This window comes from Podarcis raffonei, chromosome 4 (genome assembly GCF_027172205.1).
Source record: "Podarcis raffonei isolate rPodRaf1 chromosome 4, rPodRaf1.pri, whole genome shotgun sequence".
Lineage (NCBI taxonomy): Eukaryota > Metazoa > Chordata > Lepidosauria > Squamata > Lacertidae > Podarcis > Podarcis raffonei.
In genome coordinates, this window is record NC_070605.1 from 8,623,185 (window position 1) to 8,645,393 (window position 22,209).

Here is a 22,209-nt window from a genome sequence, read left to right on the forward strand (position 1 = left end):
TTGAGGATCAGCTCAAAGTTGTTGAGCTTACTTTGCAAAGGGGAAAAATCCTGTTTTTATGGGGTTCAACTCACAGTTCTGCAGCTTCTTTTGGAAAGGAAAGGGAGCCGTTTCCACAGTTTCCAGACAGATAATCTAATCAGCCAGTCTCATGTCTCTGGGGAAACAAACGGCCTCCATCTGCAGAACATTCAAAAATGGAGGTTTGGGCAAGGGGCCGGGGCTGCAAAGAGAGCCAGCAACCAACCACACATTCACTCCATAAGACGCACAGACATTTCCCCTTACTTTTTAGGAGGAAAAAAGTGTGTCTTATGGAGTGAAAAATACGGTAATTTTCACTTGTGTTCCCCTCTAAGGAGCTCAGGCTGTGTTCCACTTTAATCTCACAGTAACCTTGCGAGGTTGGCTGGTCTGGCCAACCTGTGTTTTGCAATTGAGTGAGGATTTGTAGGTGAGAAGGCTGCACCCAACAAACAAGAGGAACATACACTTGCTGCTTAAAAACCGTGCAGAAATGCCCGGCGCCTGCTTTTGAGCTTTCCAGAGAGGGGCCGCGTCTGGGTTTCCTTCCCCTTTTGCAGGGAGAGGGGCAGCCCCTTTGAACCCTGAATAGTTCCATCCTATTAGCAAACCTAGCAGGCACTAAGGGCCCATCGGCACTTCTGTTTGTCCCATGATTTGTACTCGGGGCCCCGAGAGGGTGGTGTTTTTTCCCTGAGCTTTTCCCAAGAAAACCCACAGGTAACTGCTGACTCGGAAGAAACGCCAGTTGGGTTTTTCTGCGGGTTGGCGCTGCGGGTTTTCCCTAGGGAAAGTACGGGAACCAAAGAGAGAGAGAGCCTATTGGGCCCATTCCGAGAAATCTTGGGGCAAATGGAAGCTTGGATGTTCCCTAAGGCTGGGTGGATTCCTACTGGCTGGCAGCACCAGGACTTGGCATTTGTTGGTCTTGAACCTCCGCTGGCTATCTGCCCCGCCAAGCTGTCTCTCCTCTCTCACTGCCCTCACCCACTTTGGCCTGGGGCCTTCCTAAAATTTGATAACTGGTTCCATCTTTTGCTTATGCAAAGGGACAGCTTTTGGGGAGGGGAGTTCTTATCATGTCACTTTTGAGCAAAGGTAAAGGTAAAGGGACCACTGACCGTTAGGTCCAGTCGTGGCTGACTCTGGAGTTGCGGCGCTCATCTTGCTTTATTGGCCGAGGGAGCCAGCGTACAGCTTCCAGGTCATGTGGCCAGCATGACTAAGCCACTCCTGGCGAAACCTGAAACGCCATTTACCTTCCCACCAGAGTGGTACCTATTTATCTACTTGCACTTTGACATGCTTTTGAACTGCTAAGTTGGCAGGAGCAGGGACTGAGCAACGGGAGCTCACCCCGTCGTGGGGATTCGAACCGCTGACCTTCTGATTGGCAAGTCCTAGGCTCTGTGGTTTAACCAACAGCGCCACCCGCGTCCCTTTGAGCAAATGTAGCCGCCAATAAAACCCCAAACATCTCTTCCCCTCAACCCCCCAGCCTTCGTTTGGTTCCCATAGCCCATGGCAGAGAACTTTGACTCCTAGGAAGTCAACTTTTGGGGAGGGCAGGTGGAGACAAGAGGCAGCTATGGGATTTTATTTGCTTCTTTGTTTTAAAATAATAATAATAATTATGGACTCCGCAGGTTGGACAACCTGGTTTTTAAATTTTCATTGGAAACAAAAACAAAATAGAAATTAATAGTCTTCCAAGTTTTAAATCTAAGGACTTAAACAATGGGCACAGAGAGAGGAGCCTTTGAGATTTCAGTCGGAAAGCCCCACAGCCTCAACTTGTGAATATGAAGTGTAAATCTGTATTATTATTATTATTATTATTATTATTATTATTATTATTATTATTATTATTTTGTTCTGAGGATCAGCTAGTGATCTCCCTGAGACAAATTTAAGCCAAGAGTTTGTAACTGTATGATATTTACTGTAAGATGTAGAACATTCGATAACTATTAAAATGTTTCCAAAAAAAAAAAAAGGCCTTGAGTATCTTTCAAGAATATTTTTTTCCAACGTGTTTTTATTTTATTTTATTTCACTTTAAATTACCTGGGATATTTCTCCAAAGAAACACAAAGCGGCTTACAAGCGCACGAAACATGCACCATCCCTGCAGAAACCGATAGACCTTCAAATTAGTAAGTTAAAACTTCCCAACCTCTCTGTGCTATGACCATCCTGCCCATTGGGCTGCTGGGTAGACTTCCAGAATCTGCCATGCTTCTTCTTTATCTTATAAAATCAGAAATTCCCCAATAGCAGAGTCGCTGTTTCCAGCGGAGATTTGGGTCTGTGGCTTCACTTGGCACATCAGCCTGCAAATATAGGGGTCTGCCTTAAACCCGGGAGGAACAGCAAATAGAACGCTGCCGTCAGATAAAACATTATCTACCGGGCAGGTAAAAAACCTAATCAGAATTGTAGAGTTGGAAGAGACTGCCAAGGTCATCTAGACCAGCCCCCGGCAATAGCAGGAGTCTCGAACCCACAGCCCAGAGTTTAAGAGTCTCTTTCTCTGCTGCCTGAAGTTCCTGCAGGAGGAACTTTCTGACACTGAGCTGGGAGGCGTTGGGCGCTCTTTCCTTGGAGGTTTCCAAGCAGAGGTTGTGTGTCCATCTGTCAGGGATTCTTTAGCACTGCAGGGGGTGGGCCAGATGACCTTTGGGATCCCCCAGCTCTACAATTCTGTAAGTGCAGAAGCAAGGGGTCCGATTTCCCTAGGCAAGAGTGCCGAGCAAAAGGGGCTCAGAGGAGGAGTCTAGGTTTATCATCTCGCAGCAAGCGCCACCTTCCGGATCGCCGGGGCCGGTGCAGTCTACCATTGCCAGAGGGTAGGTAGCCGTGTGAAGTCTGCTGCCGCACAAACAGCCGAAGAGTCTTGTGACGCCCTAAAGACTTGCACATTTGTTACGCTAGGGTCTGCTTCATCAGCTGATGCCGCAAGGCTCTGATGTGGTTTCAGGTTACGGCTGCACATTTTGGAAGTGCCCACTCGCCCTGTATGCCTTCAGGGAGACTTCCTAACCAGCTCCTTATGGCAGAATTGTAGAGTTGGAAGGGAGTCCCAGGGTAAGGTTACCAGATTTTTTTCAATGAATCTGGGGACATTTTAAATACATACATACATACATACATACTACACGTTTGGGATGTTGATGCTGCAGCAATGGCGGTGGCAGAGGGGCAGCCACCACCTTGACCTCAACTGCCACATTTCCACTTCCTCTGAGGCTTCTCTCTCCTTTCTCCATGAGCCTGCTCAGCCCCAGAGTTGTCGGTTCTTCGGTGGGGAGGGGGGAGCAGCGTGCGGTAGGTCAGGCATGGAAGGCGGAGAAGGAGGGCCGAGAGCAGTGGCGAGGCTCGGAGCAGCCCCAATCCCATTCCTACTTGCGTGCAAGTAGGAGGGGCGGGAATCCCTCACCTGGGAAGGAGGGCTTCCCATTGCCTAACTATGAGAGATCCCTGCCCCCTCCTGCTTGCACGCAAGTAGGAGTTTGCAGGCTGCTCCAATAGGCAGCGTGAAGCCTCCCTTCACAGCTGAGTTGCTGGGGTCAGGGAAGGTGGAGGCAGCCCAGAAGCTGCATCTGAGAGCGCCTGCCACCACCATCACATGGGGACTTCTGAGCAGCTCCTGAAGCCAGCCAGAGCCAACTGCTCCAGGCTGCTGAGACTGCCACTGCTGCGTTTCCCGGGGACATTAGATGAAATCCGGGGACATTAATTTGTCCGGGGACTTATTCGCAAATCCGGGGACTGTCCCCGGGGAAAGGGGACATCTGGTAACCCTACTCCAGAGTCATCTAGTCCAACCCCCTGCGATGCAGGAATCTCAGCTCAAATAGCCTCCCCAAAGGTTTGTTGTGAATCTGTGGGCATTTAGATAGTGGATATGAAGCTGTTGGCGATACATCGAATGTAAAAAAGCCAATGCAATTCTGGGCTGCATCAATAGGAGTATAGCATCTAGATCAAGGGAAGTAATAGTGCCACTGTATTCTGCTCTGGTCAGACCTCACCTGGAGTACTGTGTCCAGTTCTGGGCACCACAGTTCAAGAAGGACACTGACAAACTGGAACGCGTCCAGAGGAGGGCAACCAAAATGGTCAAAGGCCTGGAAACGATGCCTTATGAGGAACGGCTAAGGGAGCTGGGCATGTTTAGCCTGGAGAAGAGGAGGTTAAGGGGTGATATGATAGCCATGTTCAAATATATAAAAGGATGTCATATAGAGGAGGGAGAAAGGTTGTTTTCTGCTGCTCCAGAGAAGCGGACACGGAGCAATGGATCCAAAGTACAAGAAAGAAGATTCCACCTAAACATTAGGAAGAACTTCCTGACAGTAAGAGCTGTTTGACAGTGGAATTTGCTGCCAAGGAGTGTGGTGGAGTCTCCTTCTTTGGAGGTCTTTAAGCAGAGGCTTGACAACCATATGTCAGGAGTGCTCTGATGGTGTTTCCTGCTTGGTCCTTGTGGTCTATTCCAACTCTATGATTCTATGATTCAACTTGGAAGGGGAGGGGAGAGAATTTAAAACTGTGGAGAAATAATGGGCTCAACCTGGTTGTAGAAGCTGGATGTGCAGAAAAAAATGCCACATCCAAATTCTGTGCCACCCTCATTTGCACGTTGGATAGAGCTGTACTTGACATTTTCTTGTACCTGTTGGACTATGCTAACAAAGAGAAGGCTGCCTGGTGGCTCCTTGTCAGCTAGCTGCCACTCTATTCTGCCTTGGTCAGACCACACCTGGAGTCCTGTGTCCAGTTCTGGACAACCCAATTTAAGAAGGGTGTTGACAAGCTGGATGGTGAGCAAAGGAGGGCGACCAAGGTGACCCAGGGCCTGGAAACCGAGCCTTAAGGGCAGGCACCCCCCAACTCAGCCCTCCAGATGTTTGGGGACTACAATTCCCATCATCCTTGACCACTGGTCCTGTTAGCTAGGGACGATGGGAGTTGTAGTCTCAAAACATCTGGAGGGCCGAGTTTGGGGATGCCTGCTTAAGGGGAACAGTTGGGGCCTGTGCTCTACTCCCATGGCCATTCTTACTTCATGGTAAGCCCAGTTGAACATAGAGGGTTTTTCTTTAATTGTGATGGAGATGGTGGTTTAAAGGTAGCAATGGAGATACACATCCTGGAGTCTTGTCAGGTTGGCCGGTGCCCCAATGACGGAATTATTAGAAGTCACCCCAGAACTGGCCCTACTAAACATATTCCAAGACAACAATGCCCATTCACACCACAAAGAACTCAAAACCCACCTACTTTCAGCAGCCAGAAACATCATAGCCAGACGCTGGAGAGACCTGTCAGGAGTAAGCCTGGACCAATGGTACCAAATAGTATGGGAAACAGCCTTACTAGAAAAACTAGCTAATAAACTGAAACTGACACAGGGACAAACGGAAGAAGACGCCTTCACCCCGGTATGGCTCCCCTTTATCACACACAGAGCCCAACAAGACAATGACAAGAATCCACCAACAGCATATGAATCAATATGGCGAACCTGATACAAAAACACCCACCCACCCCACTCACACATGAAAACAAAGATCACCACAGCCAACCACAAACGAACAGCCACACCCTAGGCCAACCCCAACCTCTCTCACCACCAAAAGAACACAAGCAAATAGTAGAGAGAACCTGCACAAGCGACACTGACACAAAACCCCACACATACATTAAGTAGGATAGAAGCATCGCCACCCAACCCCAACCCCACTCACCATGCCCCCTCCACCTCGTTCCCCCTTTTCTTCCTTCTTCTTGTTGTTTAGTCATTTAGTCGTGTCCGACTCTTCGTGACCCCATGGACCAGAGCACGCCAGGCACTGCTGTCTTCCACTGCCTCCCGCAGTTTGGTCAAACTCATATTAGTGGCTTCAAGAACACTGTCCAACCATCTCATCCTCTGTCGTCCCCTTCTCCTTGTGCCCTCCATCTTTCCCAACATCAGGGTCTTCTCCAGGGAGTCTTCTCTTTTCATGAGGTGGCCAAAGTATTGGAGCCTCAGCTTCAGGATCTGTCCTTCCAGTGAGCACTCAGAGCTGATTTCCTTCAGAATGGAGAGGTTTGATCTTCTTGCAGTCCAGGGGACTCTCAAGAGTCTCCTCCAGCACTTTTCTTCCTAATGTAACACTAACGTCTCAAGAAAGGAAACTGATCTGTAGAAAATGTAATTTGAAAAAAAGAGACATTGCACATACTTTTGTAAACCAATAAATCTTTAATAAAAAATACGTTAAAAAAATAAAATTGGGTATGCTTAGCCTGGAGAAAAGGGACGCGGATGGCGCTGTGGTCTAAACCACAAAGCCTAGGATTTGCCAATCGGAAGGTTGACAGTTCGAATCCCCGTGATGGGGTGAGCTCCTGTTGCTCAGTCCCAGCTCCTGCCAACCTAGCAGTTCAAAAGCATGTCAAGTGCAAGTAGATAAATAGGTACCACTCTGGCGGGAAGGTAAACGGCGTTTCCGTGTGCTGCTCTGGTTCTCCACATGACCCGGAAGCTGTACACCAGCTCCCTCGGCCAATAAAGCGAGACGAGCGCCGCAACCCCAGAGTCGTCCGCGACTGGACCTAACGGTCAGGGGTCCCTTTACCTTTAGCCTGGAGAAGAGAAGAGAAGAGAAGATGAAGAAATGATACAATAGCCATGTTTTAACAATTATTTATTTTTTATACAAACACAAGAACCATTAAACACTTATCCAGCAATGAACGTCTCATGATGTTTGCTCTATCCATTGACTTTAGACACCCACTTACACATTCAGTGTTCAAATTCAAACATGCTACTTAAGGCAACCTCCCCACTGAGAGCTGGTTTCTCATTAACATAGTTAAAGAATGAAGTCCACGTTACTTGGGAGGTGTCTCTCTCTTCGTTATGCCTTTAATTGCCCCCCTGTCTCTGGTGAGATGCTCAGACATTGCTGTATCCAGGATACTATTTTCCCATATGTTCAGAGGTATTTCGGATGGATTCTTCCATTGTTGAGCTTTTGATAATTGTGCATGTGGTAGCCATTTTCAAATATCCGAAGATTTCTCCCGTGGAAGATGAACACGTTAGAGGGAAGGACCTGAACCAGTGGAGTCAAACGACAAGAAATGAGCATTAGTTTAGATCAGGCTTCCTCAACCTTGGCCCTCCAGATGTTTTTGGCCTACAACTCCCATGATCCCTAGCTACCAGTGGTCAGGGATGATGGGAATTGTAGTCTCAAAACATCTGGAGGGCCGAGGTTGAGGAAGCCTGGAGTAGAATGAGCCTTGGTATCCCTTCCAACTTTACAATTCTGTGATTCCAAGCACTCCATTAAAAGACCTGCTGCTGGGAAATGATTTGGGGAAACGATTTATAATGAAATTTAAAGAATGTTTAAGACAACCTTTGTTAAAAGACCAGAAACCTTTTTGCTAGGCATTACAGGACAAGCCAAAGGAGAAGAACAAATTAATTATGAACGGTACAATAGCGGCTAGGATATTACTAGCCCAAAAACGGGAAGATGACAAAATACCAACCCAAAGAGGAATGGCAAGAAAAATTTATGGACTAGGCGGAGATGGCGAAGCTTACCGGAAAACTCAGAGATAAGGACATTAGAGATTTCAGAAAAGATTGGGAACCATTTATGTCGTACTTACAGAGATATTGTAAAGAAGTGGACTCACTAGCAGGGTTTGTTACAATTAACAAATCAGATATAGAGATTAAGACGTAATAATCGGATAAAATTAAAGAGAAAGAGGTAAGCTGAAAACAATTAGGGTGTAAAAATGATAAGAAGAGAACAATATTCAGCTTAAAGAATGTGATGTTGTTTAGTCGTTTAGTCGTGTCCGACTCTTCGTGACCCATGGACCAGAGCACGCCAGGCACTCCTGTCTTCCACTGCCTCCCGCAGTTTGGTCAAACTCATTCTGGTAGCTTCAAGAATACTGTCCAACCATCTCGTCCTCTGTCGTCCCCTTCTCCTTGTGCCCTCCATCTTTCCCAACATCAGGGTCTTTTCCGGGGAGTCTTCTCTTCTCATGAGGTGGCCAAAGTCTTGGAGCCTCAGCTTCACAATCTGTCCTTCCAGTGAGCACTCAGGGCTGATTTCCTTCAGAATGGAGAGGTTTGATCTTCTTGCAGTCCATGGGACTCTCAAGAGTCTCCTCCAGCACCATAATTCAAAAGGATCAATTCTTCGGCGATCAGCCTTCTTTATGGTCCAGCTCTCACTTCCATACATCAATACTTGGAAAACCACAGCTTTAACTATACGGACCTGCTTGGCAGGGGGTTGGACTCGATGGCCCTTGTGGTCTCTTCCAACTCTATGATTCTATGACCCTTGTTGGCAAGGTGATGTCTCTGCTTTTTAAGATGCTGTCTAGGTTTGTCATTGCTTTTCTCCCAAGAAGCAGGCGTCTTTTAATTTCGTGACTGCTGCTGGAAAGGCTGTATTGCCTGGCATACCCAGCAGAGGGCGCCCACCTCCCATCCATTGAGAGCATGGGGGGGGGGAATTTGAGAATTCCATTATCAGTTTTCCTTTTTCTGGAAGGACAGGCTAACCTATGACCAGGAGGGATGTGTCATCCCCACTGATCACAGTATGTCACAAAACATCCAGGCGAATCTCCAAGAGACTGATGGCTTGGTCCGCTGTTAGCACATGAGAGAAGACTCCCGGAGCTAAATCAGGAAACTTAGGCAAAAACACAGCCTCTCTCTCGATCGGAAATCCAGGATTTGCCCTGTCAGCATATTGAGCCTGTCGGCTCTGAAAGGCCCACCTGACTCCCCGTCAGAATATGAAACACCGATGTCTTTTTTGCATAGGGTTTCCCTGACTCGCGAGATCAGACCTCGTTTTTGTTTATTTGCATTCCCTGAATGCCTGTTTATATTTGTTTTTATGCCCTATGCTTCTATAACTACAGTGGTACCTCTGGTTATGTACTTAATTCGTTCCTGAGGTCCGTTTTTAACCTGAAGCACCACTTTAGCTAATGGGGCCTCCCGCTGCCGCCGGAGCACAGTTTCCGTTCTCATCCTGAAGCAAAGTTCTTAACCCGAGGTAATATTTCTGGGTTAGCAGAGTCTGTAACCTGAAGCGTCTGTAAGCCGAGGTACCACTGTACTGCTTTCATGTTGCATTTTCATTTGAAATAGATTGTGTATTCATTAGGGACACGGGTGGCGCTGTGGGTTAAACCACAGAGCCTAGGACTTGCTGATTAGAAGGTCGGCGGTTCGAATCCCCGCAACGGGGTGAGCTCCTGTTGCTTAGTCCCTGCTCCTGCCCACCTAGCAGTTCAAAAGCACATCAAAGTGCAAGTAGATAAATAGGTACTGCTCCGGCAGGAAGCTAAACGGCGTTTCCGTGTGTTGCACTGGTTCGCCAGAAGCGGCTTAGTCATTCTGGCCACATGACCCAGAAGCTGTACGCCGGCTCCCTCGGCCAGTAAAGCGAGATGAGCGCCGCAACCCCAGAGTCGGCCACGACTGGACCTAATGGTCAGGGGTCCCTTTACCTATGTACTCATTGCAACCACACACACACACACACACACACACACACACACACACACACACACTAAAAGCAGGTTATAAATGCTTTTTAAATTGGACCTTGGACCTTCTGCCTGCAAAACTCTGTCCCTGAGCCAATGGGCTGCTGATTTTGGAAGGCGGTTTGCTCAAGAGTTTCCCGACTGGCCCTGCTGAAAAGTTTTCCTTTGGCAAGAATAAATTTCTCTCTATAAAAAAATAAATAAACAATAACAAAGAGCCCTCTCAGTCTATTCCCTTTGGGACTGACCCAGATTTCTATTTTAAATCCAGAACAGCCTAGAAAACTGGAGACAACAACAAGTAGCTCGTTATCTGGGTCTGTTAACAGACAGACAGACACAAAAAATCTAGCATCTGATATAATAGGGGCATTATACAGATTGACACTGTATTTAAGTGTTAACTGGATTTCAGTTAAGGAGTTTGGCAGATCTGTAATGCTGTTTACATTTATTTATCTTTCTTCAGCTGCACTGTATTGTAAAGGAAAAACAACAACCCTAAAATAGAAAATATCCCTTAAGCTTATCAGTAAGGGGTCAAAAGTTTTAGGTCAAGTAGACCTAAAAAAACCTCAAAAAATTAATACGATCAGCAGTGTGTGTGTGTATACAGTGGTGCCTTGCAAGACGAAAAGAATCCGTTCCACGATTCTCTTCGTCTAGCGTTTTTTTCGTCTTGCGAAGCAACCCTATTAGCGGCTAAGCAGATTAGCGCTATTAGCGGTTTAGCGGCTATTAAAGGATTAGCGGCTAAGCTGCTAAAAGGCTATTAGCGGCTTAGCGGCTTTGAAAAAGGGGGGGGGAAGCGGGGGGGAATCGCAAGACTCGCAAGACGTTTTCGTCTTGCGAAGCAAGCCCATAGGGAAAATCGTCTTGCGAAGCAGCTCAGAAACGGAAAACCCTTTCGTCTAGCGGGTTTTCCGTCTTGCGAGGCATTCGTCTTGTGGGGCACCACTGTGTGTGTGTGTGTGTGTGTGTATGTATATATATATATATATATCAGAAACACATCTTAAATATTGTGAGTCCTGCATTGCAGGGGGTTAATCCTTCGCCTCCCTTCCAACCAAAATGCAAAACTGCACATTCTCCGGGCAGGAGTTGATCACAGTGAGGGTTTGCCAAGCGTGCCTTCTTCTTAGCACGTTTCTCCCTTGCGTTCTGAGTTTGAGTGTCTTCAAAGCCTGTGACACCTTTGGGAAAGGCTGTTCTCCAACTGGAGCGCTCGCAGGCCAGTGTTTCCCAGTTGTTGGTGTTTATACTACATTTTTAAAGATTTGCCTTGATAGAGCCTTTAAACCTCTTTAGTTGACCACCAGCATTACGCTTTCCATTTTTAAGTTGGGAATGGCGTAGTTGCTTTGGAAGACGATCATCAGGCATCTGCACAACATGACCAGTCCAACAAAGCTGATGTTGAAGAATCATTGCTTTGACACTGGTGATCTTTGCTTCTTCCAGTACACTGGCATTAGTTCGCCTGTCTTCCCAAGTGATGTGTAAAATTTTTCGGTGACACTGTTGCTGGAATCTTCCGAGGAGTTGGAGATGGCCTTTATAAGTGGTCCATGTTTCACAAGCATACAGTCAGGATGGTAGTACAGTGGTACCTCGGGTTAAGTACTTAATTTGTTCCAGAAGTCCGTTCTTAACCTGAGGTACCACTTTAGCTAATGGGGCCTCCCGCCGCCAGAGAGCGATTTCTGTTCTCATCCTGAAGCAAAGTTCTTTACCCGAGGTACTATTTCTGGGTTAGCAGAGTCTGTAACCTGAAGCGTCTGTAATCCGAGGTACCACTGTACAATAGCTCTGTAAACAAGCATTTTGGTTTCCCTGCAAATATCCCGGTCGTCAAACACTCTGCACTTGAATCGGGAGAAAGCCGCATTCGCAGAGCTCAGGCGGTGCTGAATTTCAGCATTAACGTCGGCCCTTGTGGAAAAATAACTGCCCAGGTAGGAGAAGTGATCGACATTTCCCAACGTTACACCATTGAGTTGGCTTTGTGGCGCTGCAGAGGGGTTTGTAAACAAGCATTTTGCTTTCCCTGCCAATGTCCTGGTCCAGCCTGGCCTGAGGTCACTTGGAGGGCAGGTGACGCAGCAGCCGGCACCCAGCGATTCCCATTGTGAGTTCGCAGGCAGGCAGAAGCGGAAAAGCCAGGCTCAGGCCAGGCCTAGAGTACCACGCAGCTGCGGCCGCTCGCTTGACGTTCATGCAGTGCAGCTAAATATAGAGACAACCTGCGCCAGGGCAAGGTCCCCTTCAAAACCTCCAGCTCTGCTCAGAAAGCAGCAGAGTCAGCTGAGGAGATTGTTCTTTTTTTAGAAAGGGGAGCGGATGCCCAGAAGGTTTTGTTTTGTTTTGTTTGCTCCTGGCGACTCCTGCAATGTGGGTTGCAGCAACTGCAGAAGGAACGGGGAGCTGGGAGCCCAGGGTCCTGGGTTCTTTGTTTTGTTTTTTAGTATATCTTTATTGATTTAAAATAATTACATTTATGGGAAAACAGACAAACAAACAAATAAACCAACCAGTGGCGTAGCGTGGGTTGTCAGCACCCGGGGCAAGGCAAGTACTTTGCGCCCCCTAACCCGTGGATTTGCCCTAACCCCAGATGTTGCGCCCGGTGCGGCCGGCCCCCCCTGCACCCCCCACGCTACGCCACTGAAACCAACATATAATCAAACAAACAAGTAATAGAAAAGTCAAACAAACAACTGCAATATAAGAAACAATAAAATTAATATAGCTAACATCTTTTATACTCCTGATACTGAAAGCAATTATAAAACTTATAACGAAATTAAAAATGACTTCCAATTAATTTCACTCTACTTTATCTATCAATTATCTTATACTGCACAGTTGCATATTTCTTATATAGTTCCTTTTTACCTCCCTACAAACTTATATTTGCATTAATAACAATAATAATAATAATAATAATAATAATAATAATAATAATAATAATATATTTATACCCCAGCCATTCTGGGAGACTTCCAAACAAAAATTACATTAAAACATCAAACATTAAAAACTTCCCTAAACAGGGCTGCCTTCAGATGTCTTCTAAACATCAGATAGTTGTTTATTTCTTTGACATCTGGTGGGAGGGCGTTCCACAGGGCGGGCACCACCACCGAGAAGGCCCTCTGCCTCTTTCACTGTAACCTTGCTTCTCACAGGGAGGGAACCACCAGAAGACCCTCGGAGCTGGACTTCAGTGTCCAGGCAGACTGATGGAGGTGGAGACGCTCCTTCAGATATACTGGGCCGAGGCCATGTAGGGCTTTCAAGGTCAGCACCAACACTTTGAATTGTGCTCGGAAACGTACTGGAAGCCAATGTAGGTCTTTCAGGACCAGTGTTATGTGGTCTCGGCGGTACTCCCAGTCGTTAGTCTAGCTGCCACATGCTCTCTCTGCCAGGGAGAAACCGCCCTCTCATACCCTCCAACATTTCTCCAATGTTAATAGGGACATTCATTAATAATAATGTTAAAAGAAAAAACTGCTCCCTTTCCCTTATAGGGTATTCCACAGCCCGTATAGAGTCCTTGAGGGTTCCCTATCGGTAGGAGAAAAATAACAGCATATATTGAGAAGCAAAGTGGCTAGTAAACCTGATATTTACTGAAGGAAAATAAACTGTTGCAACAGGGTCCCCACTCACCACATGAACAGTAGTCCCTTATATAGACTCTTGAAATTGCCCACCCTATCGCCAAAGACCACCCCCCAAAACATCATATCACAGAGTCACAGGAGGAGGTTGTCTGCAGCAGAAATCCCGCCTGCCAGGATACCTGATAATGGTCACTGATTGCATTACCTGGGCAGCCTGGCCATTCTTTTGTGATGGTAAATACTTTAGTTCCTGAGTCCAGGTCACAGGCTCACCCTGTTCATACACAAACACTCTCTTAAGAGGATTTGTAAGCAAAAGGACAATGGGAAGGCTTCCCCCATTTTCCTCCCTTCCTGCAGAGGAATATTTGAGGCCATTGGGAGAGTCAAAATGGCTTCAGGATTGCTCCCCTAAACTGTTTCAGACACATGGTTCATATATTTAAAAATATGTGCATTTATGAATATTTATTCTGTATTTGAGACCTTAAAATTCTTACAATAATAATAATAAACAACTTATACCCTGCCCATGTAGATGGCTTCCAACAAGTGTGTGTGTGTGTGTGTGTGTGTGTAGATAGATAGATAGATAGATAGATAGATAGATGATAGATAGATAGATAGATAGAATAAAACATTAAACATAAAAAGCTTCCCTATGAAGGGCTGCCTTCAAATGTCTTCTAAAGGTTGTATGGTTATTTATCTCCTTAGCTCGGTGGGGTCACATAACTCCATACCCTCCAACATTTCTCCAATGAAAATAAATAATAATAATAATAATAATAATAATAATAATAATAATAATAATAATTTATACCCCATCCATGCGTCTGGGTTTCAAGTGGCAGGGAGTTCCAAAGTATAGATGCTGCCACACTAAGTGGAACAGTGGGAGGTAATCTGGTCCCAAGTTGTTAAGGGATTTGGATACAAATAGTAACACCCTGAACTTGGCCTGGGAGAAAATCAGCAGCCAGTGCAGAGCTCTGATCACAGAATAGTAGTAGTAGTAGTAATTTTATTATTTACATCTGGCAGGGTATCCCCAGCCACTCTGGGCGGCTCCCAACAGAATATAAAAAAACATGATAAAGCACCAAACATTAAAAACTTCCCTAAGCAGGGCTGCCGTCAGGTGTCTTCTAAAAGTCAGATAGTTATTTATTTCCTTGATATTTGATGGGACCTCCAGAATGAATTAAGTTCTTAACCCAAGGTACCACTGTAGTTGTTTATTTCCTTGACATCTGATGGAAGGACGTTCCACAGGGCGGGTGCCACCACCGAGAAGGCCCTCTGCCTGGTTCCCTGTAACCTCACTTCTCGCAGGGAGGGAACCGCCAGAAGGCCCTCAGAGCTGGACCTCAGAGTCCAGGCTGAACAATGGAGGTGCAGACGCTCCTTCAGGTATAGTGTCGTCTTAAGGAAAAGCAGGGCATTCCAGGATCAAATTAGAAACGGAAACGGCTCCTGTAAATCTGGGACTGTCCCTGGAAAATAGGGACAATTGGAGGCTCTGCTATTTCTGCACCTTTCTTGGGTGGTTTTTCACCTGGCTGGAATGCGGTCTTGAGCTCCGCTAATGTCTCTCACTTGCCTTGCCAGGGAACAGAGAGCAGGGGGTGAGAAGCTGTGTAGAAATGATTTCCAACTCTGGATACAGATCCGCTTGAGAGCAGTGGGCTGGATCCTTACCTTCCCCTGCCCACCACAGGCCACGCACCTTGTCAATCACCGTGACATCAGGGTACCCATTTCACAGCGTCATAGAATTTCCCCCCATGCGGACGACAAACTGATTGCCAGGACTTGCTATGCGCTGCGCACGGGAAACTCCTTTTGCCCCAGCAAAAACGGATGTTTGGGGTCTATTGGGTCTTTGCAAGAAGGCATTTTCTGATGCTGATAAGATGCTGGAGGTGCAGTGATGGAGACGTCTCATTGAGGCATGATGCGGGCATTTTGAAGGGTTGCCATATTTCAAAAAGTAGAACCAGGACACCCTCCGGGAGTTGTTGAGCTTTTATTTTCGTTTGTTTTGTTTTCTTAGGAAAACCTGAAAGATGTTGAGCAATTCCACCTTTGAAAACCCGGACATATGGCAGCCCTAATTTTCAGTGATATAATCTTATTATTATTATTAAATTTGTATACCACCAGTGCTTTCCCCCCTAAAAAAATGTTTAGGGGTACTCTCATTTTGACTCAAGAAAAGCACCATTTTATTGTTCAAATCAGGGAAAATAAATACAGTAAATGGATAAAAGTACAAAGATTCACAGAATGTTTAGGGGTTTGCGTCCCCTTGTGTGTGTCCCCCCCCCAGAAAAAAGTAGTTCTCAGGGCAGTTCACAGCATATTCTTCTTGGCCTGGAATTGCTATCTGCATCCATTTTGTGTTGGAAAATTCCTTGATGTCTGCAGGCAGCCATGTACCCTTAAATCGTATTGCTGTAGTATGACGGGGCTTGATTTTATAAGCCTTTATGGTCACGAGGAGATGCCTGTTTCAAACCTGGAAGGGTAAACACTCATCATCGTTAGCAATGGTGTGAAAATCTTACCCCACTTTCTACCTTGGAGCATATTTTCATAGAGGCATCAATTTCATGCAGAAGCCTATCCAGTCATTTGGGTTAAGTACTTAATTCGTTCCGGAGGTCCGTTCTTAACCTGAAACTGTTCTTAACCTGAAGCACCACTTTTGCTATTGGGGCCTCCTGCTGCCGCCAGAGCACGATTTCTGTTCTCATCCTGAAGCAAAGTTCTTAACCTGAAGCACTATTTCTGGGTTAGCGGAGTCTGTAACCTGAAGCTTCTGTAACCTGAAGCATATGTAACCCGAGGTACCACTGTATTGACTTCTGTGTTTAAATTAAAACTTTTAATGGAGCTTTTAATGGAAGCTGATGGGTTGTTCTCGCTCTCTTTCTCTCTCTTTCTGTCCCTCCATTTCTACCAACCTTACTGTACGCTTGTGAAACATGGACCATGCCATCTCCAGCTCCTTGAAAGATTCCATCAATGGTGTCTCCAAAAAATTGTACACATCACTTGGGAAGAGAGGTGAACTAATGCCAGTGTATTGGAAGAAGCAAAGATCACCAGTGTTGAAGCAATGATTCTTCAACATCAACTTCGTTGGACTGGTCATGTTGTGCGGATGCCTGATGATCGTCTCCCAAAGCAGCTACTCTACTCTACTACTCACAGGGCGGCTGTGTGTGACCCAAAGAAATCTGGGGCAAATTTGGCCCAAAGCCTGGAGACTCCTAAGCCCTGTACTAAGGGCCAGGTGATAGTCCCAGAGGTGTTTGGCCTTGGATTTTAGGAGATATGCCCCTTGTTCCTGGTCTGGCAGCCTTTTTTCTCTCTCCCTGGCAACTTCCCCCCAAATCAGTGAGGGGCAGGTTTCCCATAAGCAGCAGAAACAAGCTGGGTGGGAAGGGGGAAAAAAACCCACAGCAATTTCGCTTTCTAGATTGCTTTTATTTATCAATGTACAGAAACGAAACCCACAGGCTTGAAAGCCACCAATAACACCCTTAACATAAAAGACCCCCCCCAACCTTCTCTCCCCGACAAAACACCACAAACCATTAATAAAATAAATAAGACAAGGGGCAGAGTCTGAGCTGGGGGGGGGGGGAGAGGGCTGGCTGCTTTGAGGAGGTCAGAATTTCCCCCTCCCCCCCCCGCTTTGCCCACATAAATAACATTTTGATGTAGAAAAAAATTAATAATAATAATAATGACAGATAACAGGAAAAAAGCTGTGTTGGCTGATGAGCTGGGTTAAGAGAAGTAGACTGTTTGTAAACAGCTGGATGGAAAACAGCTGGAATCTGCCAGCCTCAAGGTTTAGCAAATGCTGTTTCCACAACCAAGGGCCCAAAACATTTGATTCCTAAAAGGTGCCAGGGCTCAGTCTGGCTGCCGGGTGCCCACTACGACCTGGAAGTTCAAACTGCAACCACCCCTGCTCCTTTTCGGTTCCTCTGCGGAACTTAGCATGGTAGCGTTGGAAGGGACCCCAAGAGCCATCTAGTCCACCCCCAGATTAGCAGTAGAAAATCGAGACGCAGCCTGTTTCCTAGCCTGCTGTTTTAGGAACCCAGAGAGAGCATGTTTCTAAGGCGCTACCTGCCCCGCACACTGAGGTCTAGCAACATGGCCAAGCTCTTTAGGGCACCTTTAGCTTGTACACATTGCCCAAGGGTAAATTTGAGCATGTAGACTACATTTTGGTTGTTGATCTCACTGGCTCTTGTTTATAGTGTCTGTTTTAAATCGGAAGCTCATATTTAATACTCGTTCTGCTCTTTATTTTAATCCAAAGGTGGGATCTTCTAAATCAAGAGAAAAAGAAAGAACGTGGAATTCAGTTTCTTGAGATGTTCTTTTTCAAGAGCAAGTGTCTAGGCCTCACTGCTGTCAAAGTGTGGGAATGCCTGCTAAGAAGCAGAGGGGATTCTTAAACGAGGCTTTCAGCACTCTCTCAAGCCCCACTTCCCTTGCACCTGGCCCAAGCAGTAGAAATTAATCCGAGGAAGAGGGAATCATGCAATTTTATTTAGTGAGCTGCATTTTTATCCCGGCCACCATTTCTCCCATGCAGAACCTTTAAACATTGAGCATCGCTAAACCTGCGCGCATATGCGTGCGCACTCCCTGGTAATGCAGTGGTGGGGAACCCACGACTCTCCAGAAGTTGTTGGAGACCCCCAGCTCCCAACTGCCCCCGCCAAAATGATCCAGGGACACTGGAAGCTGGAATCCAGGCATGGCCAAAGTCGTCCCTCCCTGACGGAGAGGGGTTGCTTTTTTTGGAACAGAGAGGGATTCTTTGGTTGCTGGTTTCTACCTCCAGAAGCTGGGAGACTAAGAGGAGGAGAAGGGGGCTTTCTCCTGCTTGTGAGCTTTCTAGAGGCGTCCGGGTTGCAGGGGGTCAGACTGAATGACCCCTATGGATCCTTTCCAACTCTACCATTGCAATGATTCTGCGCCTGGAGACAGGAGGCTGAACTAGACGGAACTATTCCAGAAATGTCTGTACAATCTTGGGACTTCCCAGGACCAAGGTGGCGAACCCAGGTGCGTTAACAGGTGATGCGAGATGAAAGGACCAGGTGGGGCGAAAGCAAGACCTTACCTGCACACCTGTCTCCCAGGAGGAAAGACAGGAGTCTGTTTTCCCACATCCTCGTGTTCCCAAACACGGAAACAGCGTTTGCTCATGAAGAGGCCCTTTGGTTCCCTTCGACTCTACCATCCTACAATTCGATGGGCACGATCCACGAGAAAGGCTCTCCAGCCCCACTGATGTGGCTGGGGACCAGACAATCGCTCGAGCCTGCAACCCTATGTACTTGCTTACTTGGGTGTAAGTCCCATTGAATTCAGCTGGGCAGACAGGCCCTGGGTAGCAGGGTTAATGGCGTTTGCATGGAGGGGCTTCCCAGCGGATCAGGCCCCAAGGGCGTTTCCAGACACACACAAAAACAAGCGCTCTCTTTCGGTCGGTACCAGGAGAGCAATAGATTGCTCTCTAAATAAAGCCCCCCCCCCATTAAAATGAGGGCGAAATGAGGGAACCAGGAGCTGGGCGACACCATTGATGCTTGCATCTTGTGGGGGTGCGCATGACATTGGAGGAAACCCGTTTCATAACTGCACTAAGCCAGCATAATAGCTACTTAGGGGGCAGGTGGGGAATCGTAGGGATGAACGCCCTCCCCAGTGGCAGAAAGGTGTGCTGTAGTGTCAAGTCTAGGACCTGGGAGACCAGGGTTCGAATCCCCACTCAGTCCACTGGGTGACCATGGGCCAGACCTCCTTCTCAGCGTGTTTTGAGTCTAATAGGGGTGGAGATGAACCACGTTTGCCCCCTTCACTTCCTGGGAGAAAAGGCATGATACAACTCAAAGAAACAAAAGCAAATATTGCTGGTTTGGTGCTGAGAAAACCCTATGCCCTCACGACCGGATCCTGTACAGCGGCTTGGGAAAGCGAAAAACTTCTAAAGCATCTATTTCCTCTGCAGCAGAATTTGGCCCTGTGTTAGATCTATGGAGGATTTTCACCCCTGGGGGAAAAAAACAACCCCCAAAAACTATTTTTTCACTGTTCAGAAGCCTACCTAGCCTGGCTGGCGCTAGAGAGCTGATTCCATGCCATGTAAACAAAAGCGCACATGTAGTGGTATTCCAAGTTTGGCGGCCAAAAGGAGCCCCTCCCCTAAAGCCCCCACCGCGTTGCTTCCCTTAGGTCCTTGCGCAGGGGGGGGGGGAAGGGCAGGGGAGAGTCTTTGCAATGCCAAGGGTGTCCTCCAGAGTTCGACTCTCCAGGTGGCACAGACGGCGTTACACCCATGGAGGGCCTGCCCCATGGCTCTGCTCCAGGATGCTGGCGGTTTCCCAAGAGCAAGGTGGGGGGGAAACGAGGGCAGTCCTTCACCTTCTTCAGCGCCCAGCGCTCGCAAGCCTCGGGTGATGGCTGTTCGGCCGGAGACCTCCCCTTGATCCAATGTCCCATCTGCGTCGCGGCGGCTTGGAGTCAGATGATCACCTGCAAAGGTGGGAGAGCGGACGGTGAGGTTGGCAGGAGGCAAATGGCGGAATTTGGCCCTCCTTGAAATGGTACCTTGCGGAGTCGTAACCTCGAAAGTCGAACGGAATCCGTTCGGAAACCAAAGCACGGCTTCCGATTGGCTGCAGGAAGCTCCTGGAGCCAATAGGAAGCCCATTCACACTTTCAGCTTTCAAAAGAACGATAGAAAACCAGAACACTCACTTCTGGTTTACGATTGTTCAGGAGCCGGAACGTTCGACTCCCAAGACGTTCAGGAGCCGAGGTACGACTGTACAGTGGTACCTCTGGATACAAACAGGATCCATTCCGGAGCCCCGTTCGCATCCTGAAGTAAACATAAGACGCGACTGCGTGTCTGCAGGTCGTGTTTCGCCGCTTCCACACATGCACGTGATGTCATTTTGAGCGTCTGCACGTGCGCGAGCGGCGAAACCCAGAAGTAATACGCTCCGTTACTTCCGGGTTGTCGCAGAGCGCAACCCGAAAATACTTAACTTGAAGCTACTTCAACCTGAGGTATGACTGTATACGCTAGACATCTCTAAAGCAGAGTTTCCCAAATTTGGTTCTCCAGCTGTTTTGGGACTACAACCCCCATCATCCCTGACCTCTGGTCCTGCTAGCTAGGGATGATGGGAGTTGTAGTCCAAAACTATCTGGAGACCCAAGTTTGGGATACACTGACCCAAAGGGCAGAGCTCAAATGACCATTCCCTGCCCCTTGTATATGGCATCACTGTGTGTCACTTTAAGGAGTGAAACTTAATTTTTGCACATTTCTTCAGTGAGGGGGTCTTCAAATATGTTTCTGGGTGTGAGGGATTCAAATCTGCTATTATTTTTGTAACTGGACAGCATGTAGCTCGGCAAGTCTACGTTTGATGAAGAAGCACACTGCTTCGGAAAACCAAAGAACTTTTATTTTGCCTTCTGAAAATGTTAGGCAATGCTAAAGAATAATAACTAAAAATGATATTAGTATATAATAAACCTGCAAGCACTTGGATATTGTTTTCAATGACTTCCATGCAACTTTACCTACAGAGCAAACCTAAATTATATTAATTTTACCAAAATACCTTTTGAATCACGTTACAACTTTTTAGCAGCCTTCATTTTTGGAATTTCAAAGTTAAAAAATTCAACATGCCTTAATAAGGCATGATTTTATTTCTCACGCAAATACTGCGGCATTTTCAGTGCCACCAATATAAACAGATGTCTGGTTCATAGAACCTTTGTTCTCAATAATAATGGAACTCACAAGTGGAGAATACTATTATTTTTATAAATCATTATTTGTAGAGAGAATTTTTGTATGAGTTAATACTTTATTATTTATTATTTGTATAGCCCTTTTGATCTGCGCTATAACACGGTACTTTTGTCCCTCCAGGCTGTGGCGCTTTACGGTTTAAATGCCTGACTCGTCGTTTCTTTCCTTTATATTCTGCTTGCAACTTTTTTAACACATAAATTAACATTTTAAAAAAGGAAGCCAGTGCTAGAAATCCACAGAGGAAAGGAAAGGCAGAGGAAAGGGAAGGGCGGAACAGATTTGCCTCGCAGGTCACCCAGAGCACCTTGAATGTCTGAATATTCGACAAGCATTTGCCATAAGAGGATTCCGCACCACCCGCCAATCTTTGGCAGCTGACATGCAAAAGTACATTTCCCTGCTAATTCCACCCCTTCCTTTAACCCCTTTAATAGGAGACTTAAAACAAGGCAGCCCAATCTACCTGCCTTCCACACTGAGACTTTTACTGTCCGTGTCCAATAAAAGGTAAAGTGACCCCTGACCATTAGGTCCAGTCATGGCCGACTCTGGGGTTGTGGTGCTCATCTCGCTTTACTGGCCGAGGGAGCCGGCATTCAGCTTCCGGGTCATGTGGCCAGCATGACTAAGCCGCTTCTGGCAAACCAGAGCAGCGCACAGAAACGCCGTTTACCTTCCCGCCGGAGTGGTACCTATTTATCTACTTGTACTTTGTGCTTTCGAACTGCCAGGTTGGCAGGAGCAGGGACCGAGCAACGGGAGCTCACTCCGTCGTGGGGATTCGAACTGCCAACCTTCTGATCGGCAAGTCCTAGGCTCTGTGGTTTAACCCACAGCGCCACCTGCGTCCCTGTCCATGTCCAATACCATCTTGCAAAAATGGAAACGCTGTTAAATTTTGCATTCTGTTTGATTTTTACAAAACTGTTTCCAGAAGAAGAAGAAGAAGAAGAAGAAGAAGAAGAAGAAGAAGAAGAGGAAAACTGGATAGGCTCTTGAAGACCCCCCGAGAGCTTGCCACCGCTCGAGGCAATTCCATTCTTGGACTTTGCTTCTTCCCGTCAAGACGCTTCTCCGAAT

The 22,209-nt window shown here is 46.9% G+C and overlaps 1 protein-coding gene and 1 long non-coding RNA gene across 2 annotated transcripts in view; both read right to left on the reverse strand.

The window, feature by feature from the left end:
- Positions 1-822: 822 nt before the first annotated feature.
- The window catches only part of LOC128412470 (uncharacterized), an 89,935-nt gene continuing 68,548 nt past the window's right edge, over positions 823-22,209 (reverse strand). The window contains exon 2 of the long non-coding RNA XR_008330090.1: positions 823-1,267. This is a non-coding gene — a long non-coding RNA (uncharacterized LOC128412470). The remainder of the gene's footprint in view (positions 1,268-22,209) is intronic.
- Positions 18,668-22,209, reverse strand: part of RELT (RELT TNF receptor) — an 89,614-nt gene continuing 86,072 nt past the window's right edge. The window contains exon 11 of the mRNA XM_053385400.1: positions 18,668-19,826. Coding sequence (XP_053241375.1) covers positions 19,815-19,826 — 12 coding nt within the window. The 3' untranslated portion in view covers positions 18,668-19,814. The remainder of the gene's footprint in view (positions 19,827-22,209) is intronic.